Here is a 13750-nt window from a genome sequence, read left to right as displayed (position 1 = left end):
ACTAACTGATAGCATTCCCAAGCCATTGGGACTACCCCAGACTCCCCCACCTACTCCCACCTACTACCCCAGACTCCCCCACCTAGTCCCACTGCCCCCTAGAAGGCAGAGTTGGTCCTGGATGAGAAACACTGGGCTTGAGTTTTGATTTGACAGTTTTAATCTTTTTGTGGGAGCCTCTGTGGCTCAGGATCTTTGAAAATAGGACAGTGTTTCTCTCTCTGGTGCCTTTTAAATGTAGATAAGTCAGATGATCTCCTGAGCTCTGACCTCAGATGACCTCTAGCTCTAGAGTTTTAGGATTATCGCGTCAAGGTTCCTTACATCCCAAGAAGTTGGCTAGGGAAGCATGTTATTTTATAACTAGGAAAGTTTAAGCCAAATAACTGTTTTTGCAACTTGCTTTTGATCCTGTGGCAAGTCAGCACCAACTTTGGGAACATGCATCCCCTGGGCCATGCGGCCTGTACCCTCTTCCTGCTCTGACTCTGGCTTCTTTGGGAAACTTTGTCAAGCTCTTCCAGTAAGTTCAGTCTCTTTTCGCAGATTTGCTTTCTGCAGCCTATTGTTCCACTAGAAGATTAAAAAAAAAACAACTGTCTTGGAAGAAATCGCTTCTCTCTGTAAGGGATAGCATGGTGTTTAGCAGTCTCTGATGTCCATGCCCCCTAGTTTTCAGCATTTCTGTGGGGCAGAAGATTTACTGCAAACGCACTATTAGATATGGTTAAACTCTCCTAAGGCGTTAATGGGTAAAGAGGAGAGAGGGAGTTTGTTATATGAACTCTGCAGTTTTAATCTTCCCTAAAACTGGTCTTACCAGGAGCACCAGGTTGCATGCATCTTTCCAGTCACCATGTGACATGTTGTACCTTATGTTTTTTCCAGAAAGTAGCAGTACACAGTACAGGTTTCCCTGCAATTTCCCAGATCCGTGGTTTTCAAACTGTGTTCCAGGGTCTGAAGAGGAAGTGCCTCAGGAGCTGCTTCAGGCTGCAGGGAAAGGCCCAGATGTGGCAGCTTCTCCAAGGCTCTTAACCTTATTTCTGCAGCAGCTCTCCATTTACCATTCTGTGTCGTCTCTTAGCTCCACTTCATTTCAAGAAAGGGTTCTACCGCTTAAAGGGAGTTGGAGAATCCCTGCCCTGGAAAGACTAGGATTTGAGAACTAAAAAAGCAGAGCTAAGCAGGGAGTGCATTCTGCTCCCCAGCATGATGCTTCCGTGAGACTTGGTTTGAGCCACAGCTGCTGTTCCGAGAGTGCGCTCTGATCCCCATTTAACTCCTCTCCAGCTCTTTTTTTAAAGGCATTACTGTGGTTTTGAATGTTTTTTTAGGATCTTAAGAAATAATAGGACCCAGACAATTGTGTAATATATAAATCGATGGAAGTATGAATCTATTTTTTAAATGCAAATTAACTGATAAAATAGGGACCACTCTTCTGCTTTTCTCTAGTGTCTCTTAAAAATCTATGATAGTGAAGCAGTTTTTTTCCTCACCCGTTGTTTAGTTTGGTAACAGCTTTTTTTTCCTGTTTGATTTTTCTGCTTAGTGTTACTGGCTAGTGCTATAGTCTGATTCTGTTGGCCTGTGACAGAAAACATTACTCTATCCATCTCTCCTTCCTAGTTTGACATAAATTCTTCACATTCACCTTTTAATTTATTACCCATTCTTCTTCCTTTCCCTTCCTCTCTCATTCGTCCTGTTTCCTTTCCACTTTTTGCTCCTCCCCCTTCCCCACTCTTTATGGGGTATTGTAATCTCAGAGCCGAATGATACCTAGAAGTATTTTCTTATTTTACTAATTTTGCTTTTAACCCTATAAATCATATAAAAGGTAATATATAATTTAACCGTATAATCACATAAAATAAACGTTTTGTAGGTTCAGGAGGCAGTTGGGGCTGAATTACTGTAGTTGCTCTGAATGTATGTGGGGGTGCTTAATTTGCATGGACTTTTCCATTTTTGTCCTTTTTTTCCAGGTTGCTAGGAAGAGGCTCAATGTTTGTGTTTTCACCAGATCAGTTTCAGAGACTGCTAAAAATTAATCCAGACTGGAAAACCCATAGACTTCTTGATTTAGGTGCTGGAGATGGAGAAGTCACAAAAATCATGAGCCCTCATTTTGAAGAAATTTATGCCACTGAGCTGTCTGAAACTATGATATGGCAGCTTCAGAAGAAGAAATACAGGTATAATTTTTAGACATGGTTTGGGGTATATTTCTTGGTTTTAGATGTATTTCTTCTTATTTAGTATATGTGTTGCCAAATCGAGCGTTTGAGGAGTATATTATTTAAAGGATATGAATCAAACAATTTTCCGTGATTAGAAATTTTTTAAAACTTTACGTATTACAGTAAAGTCGAAACAGAGAGAAATCGTCTTTCCTTGTCAGTATTATTTTGGACTAGAGGAGACAGCACTGTAGAAGGAGAAGGGCAGGTGAAGGACAACTTGTAAAGGTAGAGCAGATGTAGAGACTTTTCCCTGATTGGAAGCTTACATTCTTAAACCTGGATTTTGTTTTTGTTTTTGTTTTTCAGTGAAAAAAATTTTTTTTACTGTGGTAAACTACATAACATAGAATTTACCATTTTAGCCAGTTTTAACCACTAATTGTAGTATTAAGTACATTTATGCAGTGTAACCATCACAACCATCCATCTCTAGAACCTTTTAGTTTTTCCCACTGAAACTCTGTACCCATTAAACACTTATTCCCCAAATCACTCCCCCTCCCGTTCCCCGGCCCCTGCAACCACCGTTCTGTGCCGTGTCTCTACGAATTTGACAATTCTGGGAACCTGAAATAGGAATTAAACATTATTTGTCCTCTTGTGACTGGCTTATTTCACTAAACATAATGTCTTCAAGGTTCATCCATGTTGTGGCATGTATCAAAATCTCCTTCCTTTTTAAGGCTGGATGATACTCCGTTGTAGGGTTATACCACACTTGGCTTATCCATTCATCTCTCAGTGGACACTTGAGTAGCCTCCACCTTTTAGCTATTGTGAATAATGCTTCTGTGAACATGAGTGTACAAATAACTGTTCAAGTCGCTGCTTTCACTTCTGGGTGTATACTCAGAAGTGGAATTGCTGGATTATATGGTAAGACTGTGTTTAATTTTTTTAGGAATTGTCATACCATTTTCCACAGCAGCTGTACCATTTTACATCCCACCAGCAGTGTACAAGTTTTTCAGTTTCTCTGCATCCTCTTCAATACTTGTTATTTATTTTTTTGGTAATAGCCATCCTGATGGCCATGAAGTGTCAAATCTTGGTTTTAAGGCCATCTCCAGGGGCGCCTGGGTGGCTCAGTTGTTAAGTGTCTCCCTTCAGCTCAGGTCATGTTCCCAGGGTCTTGGGGTCAAGCCCCGCGTCGGGCTCCCGTCAGGCTCCCTGCTCGGTGGGAAGCCTGCTTCTCCCTCTGCCACTTCCCCTGCTTGTGTTCCCTCTCTTGCTGCATCTCTCTCTTTCTTTTTTTTTTTTCTTTTTAAAGATTTTATTTATTTATTTGAGAGAGAGAGAATGAGAGAGAGCAAGCACATGAGAGGGGGGAGGGTCAGAGGGAGAAGCAGACTCCCTGCCGAGCAGGGAGCCCGATGCGGGACTCGATCCAGGGACTCCAGGATCATGACCTGAGCCGAAGGCAGTCGCTTAACCAACTGAGCCACCCAGGCGCCCTGCATCTCTCTCTTTCAAATGAATAAATAAAATCTTTTTAAAAAAATAATAAGACCATCTCTTGCTTGAAAGACTTAGGAAGAAGGTGTTCTTTATTCAGTATGGATTCTACTGAATGGGAGAAGAAGGTGCTGGGTACTGAATGTGGGAGGTGAGAATAGGGCCTGCTTCCTCCCCTGATATTTTGGAAGCCAGGCTGAGCCTTACAAAAAAGGGAAAGAAGAATTATGCACTCACTTTCCTGTCCACCTAAGTTTCTGCTCATACACACTAACCCTAGAGACTGAGCATTGGTGTAGCTCTTGGAGCAGGACTGGATTGAACTTTGGCAAAATATGGAAATTTTTAGCTTGAAGAAAAAACCAAGTCGGAAGGGGGTGGGGGGGAAGGTTACAATCAACAAATGTAATGGGGTTTTATATGGAAAGAGAGTAAGTGTTGTTTTTGGTATAATCATGCACAGCTAGCTCTCGGAAGTTGAGGTAGAGTTTAGGGACATTTACCTTCCTAACAGCTTGAGCATCCAAGTCCTTGCCACTCTCCGTGTTTAAATAGCTGTTAGGGATGCTATTATAGGAGACTTCTATCTGCGTGAAGTTGAACTCCGTGATTTGTAAGATCCCCTTTGGCTCCAGCAGTCTGTCTTAGGTTAGATCCTGGAGGGCCTGTGTGGTAATAACTGAAGTAATTTCTTCACTTAGACATTAATGCATCAGGGGCACCTCAGTGGCTCAGTCGTTAAGCGTCTGCCTTCGGCTCAGGTCATGATCCCAGGGTCCTGGGATCAAGCCCCGCATCGGGCTCCCTGCTCCCTGGGAAGCCTGCTTTTCCCTCTCGCACTCCCCCTGCTTGTGTTCCTTCTCCCACTTTGTCTCTCTCTGTCAAATAAATAAATAAAATCTTAAAAAAAAAAAAGAAAAAATTAATGTATCATTTCAAAACTTGGAATGTTTTGGCCTTCGTTTTAACAATGGCTTAAATCATGCCTAATTCCTAATCTGGTGCTCTCCTCCCACTTAAAAAAAAAAATGTTTTGAAAGTGCGAATGGGGAGGAAGGTGTTTGAAACGTCTTCATTCCCCTCCTACCCACTCCTGCCCCTTTCGTTCCTTGCTTGTCTTTGAAGCCCTTTTTGAGACTAAATGCCTGAATGGAATTATCAGTGAAACTTAGACGTTTGAATTAATAATTCATTGTATCTAGCGTTTACACGCTGTGTAACCTAGTAGTAAACTTACCTCCATATGAAAAATACTTAGTTTAATTTTTTTCCTAATGTATAGCACATATGCCAAAATCTATTCACAATTTTACCTAAATAGGAAATTCATGCTGGTTGATATTCCCTCCACCATATTATTAAGATTAAAAACATTCACAGAAGTGGTGTTTTTCGGCACAATCTGAGGTTTGGTTTTTTGGTTTTGTTTTTTTTTAACAATCTGAGATTTTAATGAGGAAGTAGTATCTTACTAAGGTTGTGGTTCATTCAACCCATGATGGCAGGGCAGACTTGTAGCTTAATACCTTGTTTTTTGGCTTGGGAGCTAGCTATTTTTTGTTTCTCTTCAATGTCTGAGTTCATGAAAAACTGATTTTTTAATAAAGGTTCTAGATATCATTTTTGAAATAATACACAGAAGACAGCCGGGTTTTTCCTCTGTGTTGCTAAGATATCATTATTTATGCCAGAAAACCCAATTGTAGAACTTAAGGATATGGCTTTGATTTTTAAAACAAAACAATAATTTTTCTTTATACTGTTGGTGTTTTGCTTTTTATTTAGAATTTATCAAAATATTGATTGCTTTGTCACTGCTGTAAAATATATTTTAAATTCTGGATGCCTGCATGGCTCAGTCGGTTAAGCATCTGCCTTCGGCTCAGATCATGATCCCGGGGCCTTGGGGTTGAGCCCCACATCAATCTTGCTAGGTGGGCTCCTTGCTTGGTGGGGAGCCTGCTTCTCCCTCTCCCTCTGCCTGCCACTCCCCCTGCTTGTGTTCTCTCTCTCTCTCTCTCTGACAAATAAATAAAATCTTTAAATATATATATAAATAAATATATATATAAAATATATGCATACATATATATAATATACATATGTATTTTAAATCCTCCTGGAAGGTAAGCTATTACTTTAACTTGTTTTCTTGAAAATAATAATTCCGGGCGCCTGGGTGGCTCAGCCGGTTAAGCGTCTGCCTTCGGCTCAGGTCATGATCCCAGGGTCCTGGGATCGAGCCCCGCATCGGTCTCCCTGCTCCGCAGGAAGCCTGCTTCTCCCTCTCCCACTCCCCCTGCTCGTGTTCCCTCTCTCACTGTGTCTCTCTCTCTCAAATAAATAAATAAAATCTTTAAAAAAAAAAAAAAGAAAATAATAATTCCAAGGTTAGAAATAACCTGTTTTGCAAAAGCCAAAACAGGTTTTTGCAATTTATGAATTTAAATAGGCTGTTTGTAATACTAAGGTATTAATATACAAAGGAAAGGATTATACAGTTAATTTTTGATTGTGTGCACCGTTGAACAGTTCCACAATTCAAGTGACAGTACATAAAAAAAAAATGATTCTGTGGCAGGGAAAAATTTTGGCAGCATGTTTTCCTTTCTTGGTCTGCTTCACCAAAAGTTAGTGGCAAAATTAGTTTAGGTGATCTGAAGGGAAGTTAGTAGATGGTGGAGGAAATACAGGTGTGGGAAGATGCTGAGCTGTGAGGGGGGTGGGTTTAGAGTTAAATTCACATAGACCGTTCACACGTGGGTAATCAAAAAGGAATTGTATGTACATTTTTAACACCAGAGAACAGATCTTTAATGTAAATTTGAAAGATGCCTGACTTTAATCCATTATCTGGAGGTTTGGGATCTTTCTTGAAAAGAAAATATTGTAGTTAAGAATTCTGTTTCTCATGTTAACATCCTCTTTATTTTCTCTTTTTAATGAAAAGATGTTGGAGACTGCTCTTCACTCTCGACCCACCACCCTGATGGCATTCATTCACAGACCCATTGTCAGGCTCTTTCTCACCTTATCTGGGGAGAGCGGGTTCATTGACCTGAAGAGCGCATGCACTAGGAGAGTTTCCCAGTTGTCAGTTTTACTCTGCGGGTGACTTGCAGTGTGATTTGGACAAGTCACTTCTTCCACTGTTCTCATGAGGAAGTCTTCACCATGTGTCTTATTCCTGGGCTAACATGCAGTTTGAGTGGAGCCAATACATTTGTCTTCATTGGTGGAACTGAGTTTATAAGTGAAAAATCACCAAACAGAAGTAAAGATGAAGTTGGGCTTCTAAACATGTAGCTGTCACTGTCCCTGTGTTAAAGCCTTAATTTTCTGTTAGGAGCATGTCTTTCTTTCAAAATCTGCAGGTAATTCAGAGATGGATTTTGTGAGATTATTCTAGATTAAAACATGATGATAATGCTTGGCTTCTGCTTCCTTATAGATGGGCCTAAGACTTTTTGTTTTGTTTTAAATCAAGTATATAATTTGTTTTTGCAATTTATGAATTTAAATAGGCTGTTTGACTAAGGTATTAATATACGAATAGTCCTTTTTAATGGTTCATCTCGGTTTTTAAAATGGGAATTGAGGGGCGCCTGGGTGGCTCCGTTGGTTAAGTGACTGCCTTCAGATCAGGTCATGATCCTGGGGTCCTGGGATTGAGCCCCGCATCGGGCTCCTTGCTCAGCCAGGAGCCTGTTTCTCCCTCTCCTGCTCCCCCCTGCTTATGTTCTCTCTCTGTCTCTGTCAAATAAATAAAAATCTTTAAATAAATAATAAAAAATAAAATGGGAATTGATAGTATTTGTATGCCAAAAGTAGGATCTTTATAGTTTGAATGAGCTACATCTAGTTTCTAAAATCATCACTGCATGGGGTGCCTGGGTGGCTCAGATGTTAGGCGTCTGCCTTTGGCTCTGGTCATGATCCCAGGGTTCTGGGATCGAGCCCTGCATGGAGTTCCCTGCTCAGCGGGAGGCCTGCTTCTCCCTCTCCCTCTGCCCCTGTTTGTGTTCCTTCTCTCATTGTGTCTCTCTCTGTCAAATAAATAAGATCTTTAAAAAAAATAAATAAATAAAATCATCATTGCAGTTACAAGTTCAGTACAACAAAGTGAGTTTGGAGCCCTAATGCCCCACTTAATTCAAGCAACAAGGGAACCTGACTAGTCCCTTGAAGTTCGTTAGAGTGTTGTTTTGGAGGAGGCTTTGGTTATTTAAAAAAAAAAAAAAAATCTAGGGGTGCCTGGGTGGCTCAGTTGGTTAAGCGTCTGCCTTTGGCTCAGGTCATGATCCCAGTGTCCTGGGATCGAGCCCCGCATCAGGCTCCTTGCTCGGTGGGGAGCCTGCTTCTCCCTCTCCCTCTACCTGCTCCTCTGCCTGCTTGTGCTCTCTCTCTGTCAAATAAATACATAGAATCTTAAAAAAAAAAAATCTAGACTGAAAAGAAGATGCAGCTGAGTGGTTTGTGCTCCTTTTATTCTACTATTCGAAAATGCTCTCAAATATCACTATGCTAATGAGTTTTCTAAAACAGCCCTCATTATACTTTTTGAATTTTCTAAGATAATTGTGCTGTATCTGCTTAGCATTATCAGAGACTTGTTTACCAAAGATTCTCTCTCCTGTTTCCTTCCCCCTCCCCCTCATCGTAACATGCCTCACATGCCACATTCTGATTGTCATAACCAAGCAGGAGTGAGTAATGTACAGAATTGCCTTAATCGTGTGGCTAACAAAGACTCTTGATAAGAGAATTCCTTCTCTCGGTGGATAAAACATTGTAAAGGACTTAGAAATGTTCTGAGAGAGAGAGGGAGGGTGAGATCGAGAGACTGAGGGCTGAGAGTGGTGTGTTAACTGTGCTCTTCCCTTACATGTAAGTTTTAATAGGATGTCCTGTGCTTTATCATTTTCTATATAGTTATTCAGATATGAAGATTCTAAGTCTGAGATGGCATCTGTCTCCTGGGAACAGAGATGTGCTCAAAAGGCCATAGGTTGTAAATGGAAATTATCTTATACCACCCCCAGCCATTCTTAAAAATAGGAGGGACCCCAGGAATAGAAAACATGAATATCTGATGTATTTTATGGTTAAATTCCAATGGATGTAGAAAGTAGGGTTTTTTGTTCGTTTGATGTTCAAGAATTTGATGGCCTATTTCAAAAGATTTATTTATCCATTTTAGAAAGAGAGGGAGGGTGGGGGGGAGGGGAGAGGCAGAGGGAGAGAATCCTTCAAGCAGATCCCCCTACCCTGTGGCTGAGCACAGAGCCTGATGTAGAGCTCGATCCTATGACCCATCAGATCACGACTCGTGATCATGGCTCATGAGATCACGACCTGAGCCAAAACCAAGAGTTTGATGCTCGACTGACTGAGCCACCCAGGCATCCCTACTAACCTTGATTTCTAAGCTTAGAATTACTAACTCACAGTTCCCTGGATCTCAGCAACTAGTTGAGTTACTAAAAGAAAAGGTGACTTCTTGTATTTTGCTTAAAGTTCAAAAGAGGTAGTTTTAAATGAATGAAATGTTTTTAGGTAAAAAAAAAGGAATTTGGTGGCCTAGCTATAACCATTTTTATCACTTTATATCTTCATATGGTATTAAACATGATTAGTTCTTTTAAAGGAAGTATATATTTTTAGATTTGGAAATAGGTGAAATGCTAAATTTAAAGGAATAGGGTTGCTGTTTTTCTTTGCCTGGCCATTTTATTACTGCAAATATAAATGATAAGTGAATGATCTTGCATTTACTTTGATTTAGAAGATAAAGTTAGAGCCTCTACTGGCATGTCAGTTATTCTTAAAGATGTCTTTAAGCGGGTTTGTATCAATCAGGTTCTTTCTGATGTTTTCAGAGTGCTTGGTATAAACGAATGGCAGAATACAGGGTTCCAGTATGATGTCATCAGCTGCTTGAATTTGCTGGACCGCTGTGATCAGCCCCTGACTTTGTTAAAAGATATCAGAAGTGTCTTGGAGCCAACTAGAGGCAGGGTCATCCTCGCCCTGGTTTTACCCTTTCATCCCTATGTGGAAAACGGTAAGTGTGGTCAGGTCGCCTCTTACCCAGCATAGAGATTTATTAGTGTTTGTGATTCTGTTTTCCTAGAATAGCCTAGAATTTAAAGGAATATGGTTAACTCATGTAAAATATCACCTTGGTTAGTGCTCATCTTAATGCGGATTTTGTAGAATTCTGGTACTCCCTTTGCAGTGGTAATAGTGAGTACTCAGCTGGGTCTGCCCGCTTGAAATTGAAAACCTGAAATGTGTCCATATTTTCTGCTCTGAAATCGAGCCTAAACCATTTGTTTATTAGCTTATAAGCTGAGTCAAGAACAAAGTGATGCCTTTTAATTTACCTGTATATATTGCTGAATGTCATAGCTGATTTGTACGTTACATCTCTTGTTCCAGACTCTCAAAATGATAAATGCTGTTATCTTTTTTACCCTTCTGAAGACCATTTGTGTTCCAGCATGTATCATTTCTTTGTGTGACATTTGGTTTTGTGATTGCATAGTCTTGCTCTTCAGTAATACTGAATGAAGAATATATTAAAAGAAATAGTTTGATTTCATAGGACTTCATATTTACTGTGACCTGGTTGTAGCCACATTAACTCATGGTTTTAGCTAACACGGTTTGCATTTCAGGTCATGTTGAAAGTTTCAGCTTTAAGCGTCTCCTTTGCATTTTCATAAGTTAATGTGCAGTAATACAAAAATTATTTATTATGTAAGTAATACATGTTAATATTTTAAAATCTTTAGTTTTCCCATTTTACTGCCTAGTTCAGCCTTGGATTCAAAAGCTCCAAGAGCTTGCAGACATTTTTAAGAAATCCATTACTATTTTGCAAGTGTTGTAGTTATCAAATGTCTGTGAAAATCTGTCTTAGGGAATTAATAATGAAATCCAATGTAAATCATTGCCACTCACTTGTTCCTTCATTTCTTTTTCTCCTTATTTCCCCCCCTCAGGTCATAGTCCGTTCAGATTAAATGCTTGCTTTAACATTGGCCAAATGATTTTAGATTTATGTTGATGATGGGGGAAATGGAGAATTCTTTAGATATAGGAGAGTGGGAAAGAGTGCAGGTAGACCTGATAGTCCCTCCCCCATCTGACTTCTCCATTTTTACATTCCTGGTGTAGGATCACTTGTCATGGTAAAGAAAACATCCTTTAAGAGAGTGTGTGTGTGTGTGTGTGTGTGTGTGTGTGTGTGTACACTACAGTGAAAACCCTAGTAAATGTCCTTGATCAGCACGGGAGTTTTGACCTGCTCCGTTTCTGACCTGGGCCGGTTCACCCCTCCTTAGGCAACCTGGTGGTCCCCCGCTCCCGGGAGGTCACCATATTGATGCCGAACTTAGTGCGGACACCCAATCGGCATAGCGCACTACAGCCCAGAACTCCTGGGCTCACGCGATCCTCCTGCCCCAGCCTCCCGAGTAGCTGGGACTACAGGCACGTGCCACCACGCCCGGTGTAAATGTCCTTGATAATTCAGCAACCTGACCTTTTTTCAGTGCTGTTCACTGTGTAATTAAGTCTCCGCTCCGTCTCTGTATTGCAATCACTAGTCCTCAGGTTGTAAGGTCCCAGTTTCCTGTGTCCTATTGGGCAACCACATGATAGAATTTGAGTGCTATTTCCTGGCATAGCAGGAGGTGGAAGAGCAGGGGAAGAAACATCAATCTAACCATGAATTTTATTTCCTTGTGTTGCTCACACTAAAAATTGAGAGGAAATCCAACTGGACAAGGCCTGAAAACAAGCTCCTTGATCGTGGGCACATAGCGCAGAGTTGCCTGTTGAGTCCAAGGAGTCTGACACGTGACACATAGCAAACCTGAGACAAGAAGCTTTGTTGCTGTGGGTGACCTTTAGTGACCTATACATTTTGCAGATTGCTCCACAGCACTCTATTATTGCTTCCTTTCTCTAAGTCACTAATTAGATCCTGATGATTTCCATGTGACACGGTGTGAGGACTGTGAACTGCATAGTGACCTTGCCGTGTGAGTTCATAAATACTGGGCTGTTTTAAGAATATAGGAGTATGCTTGGCCTGCCTGCTTGGCTCAGTCTAGTTTTTAACAAAAAGCAATTGTAGATGAAATGATTTTTTTATAATTCTTGGATTTGTCTTTAAATCAAACCACAGCAATTTTGTTACTTAGGTTAAGTTGGAAAAAAATGTAAAATGTGTTCTTTCTAATTTCAATTTCAGTTTATTTGGTTTACTGACCCAGTTTTGGTTAGGGGTCATTAAATGTTTAATTTTTTTAAAACTAATTTTTATAAAAAATGCAGTTCACGGTAAAAAGAGTTCAAGCTGCTAGCAGGAGGGTATACATGAAAATTTTCTCATCCATTCCAGTTCCACAGTCTTGTTCAGGTCTCTTGAATATTCTTCTTAAGATAGTCTATGCAAATATAATTCTGTGTGCACGTGAAAAGAATGATTATATAGTTAAATCCCATTGTAAATCCTTTGGTTGCCTTTTTCCACTTAAGTGTATCTAGAAAATTTTCCTTATCAGCTCATATGTACCTACATCATCACCTGGATATAAGCAGTGGTATGCTGGAGCTGGTTTTACTGGCTCATGAGAGCTGATTATTATATTGTCGTGAAGTTAGTGAACTGGTCATTGAACATGACTGTTCTTGAAACTGACCATTGTATGGTCAGTGGTGGGAGCACTTAAATCTTGGAAATTGGCAAACACTACAATAGCCTCTCCCCTCTCCAAGGTGGTTGGTAAACATTTACCAGCACCCCACTGGATGTATAACTTTACTTGATGAAGCCCCTGTTCATGTACTTTTAGGTATCACCAGTTTGCTTTATAAATAATAGTGAAATGAACAGTCTTAGGCAGGTCTTTGCACATGTGTAAGTATGTTTTAGGTTGCTTTCTGCTTTAAGAAACAGAAGGAGCTGGGTGCTGGGTGGCCGGCCAACACTTGGTTTCGGCTCATGTTGGGCTCCTACCAGTGTGGAGTCTGCCTAAGACTCTCTCCCTCTCTCTCTGCCCCCGTGCACCGCCCCCCCCCCCCCCGTGCTCTCTCGCTCACTCTCTCTCTCTCACACACACACAAATAAATCTTAAAAAAGAAACAAGGAACAACCAAAAGTTGCTTTTAAAAATTAAGAGTTTATTTTAGGATAGCGATTCTATGGTTGGGTTAATTCTGTTATACAGCTGTTCTGTTGAAGTTCAGAGCTTGCTTTCTTTTCTCCATCTTCAGTGTATTGGCATTCCTCTTAGAATTACAAAATAGCTAATGTAGTGCCAGATGTCATGTGTAGGCATGACAAAATCTTGAAAAGAGAGGGGGCAGAAGGGTGGCTCAGTCAGTTAAGCATCTGACTCTTGATTTCCACTCAGGTCATGATCTCAAGGTTGGAGCCCCACGTCGGGCTCTGCGCTGTGTGTGGAGCCTGCTTAAGATTCTCTCTTTCCCATTCCCTCTGTGCCCCCCTAACCCCCCCGCCCCCGGAAAAAAAATCTTGAAAAGAGAGGACGATTCTTCCCCAAACATCATTTTTTTTTTTCATTAGTGAGGGAAACCTTCCCCAGAAATCTCCCCATCACTTTAGGGCCCATTGTCAAGGATAGGGGCACATGTTCCTACCCAGCCAGCAACTGGTGAGGGGTCTGGGATAGTCATGGTGCACTCTCTGGGTCTGGAGGGAGCCCTCTGCCCTGAGCATATTTACACTGTTGGGCTGGGCTTGCAATGAATGTGGAAGGGAATTGGTACTCTTATGCGACGGATTATCTTCATTCATTTAAAAAAGTATTTACTGAGTGCCTAGGTGCTGGAGATAGAGCAAGTGGAAAACACGCAGATAGTCTTGCCCTCATGGAGCTTATTTCTAGTGAGGAAGACAGGAAACAAATGGCATGCTGTTGGTGATAAATGTTACAGAGAAAATGAACTATAAAAGCAAGAAAGGGGCATCTGGAATTGGGGGTTGGGTTTGGGTGCTGTAATTTTATTTT

General features: G+C 40.9%; 1 protein-coding gene across 3 annotated transcripts in view; it reads left to right on the top strand.

The window, feature by feature from the left end:
• The window catches only part of METTL9 (methyltransferase 9, His-X-His N1(pi)-histidine), a 51032-nt gene that overhangs the window by 14255 nt on the left and 23027 nt on the right, over positions 1-13750 (top strand). For all 3 annotated transcript variants that reach the window (XM_031025336.2, XM_006730803.2, XM_006730802.2), the window contains exons 3-4: positions 1992-2201; positions 9584-9768. In XM_031025336.2, coding sequence (XP_030881196.1) covers positions 1992-2201; positions 9584-9768 — 395 coding nt within the window. The remainder of the gene's footprint in view (positions 1-1991; positions 2202-9583; positions 9769-13750) is intronic.

Source organism: Leptonychotes weddellii, chromosome 5, assembly GCF_054177405.1.
Source record: "Leptonychotes weddellii isolate Sample4059 chromosome 5, ASM5417740v2, whole genome shotgun sequence".
Classification (NCBI taxonomy): domain Eukaryota; kingdom Metazoa; phylum Chordata; class Mammalia; order Carnivora; family Phocidae; genus Leptonychotes; species Leptonychotes weddellii.
The sequence above is the reverse complement of the archived record's forward strand: the minus strand, read 5'-3'. Positions and strand labels throughout refer to the sequence as shown.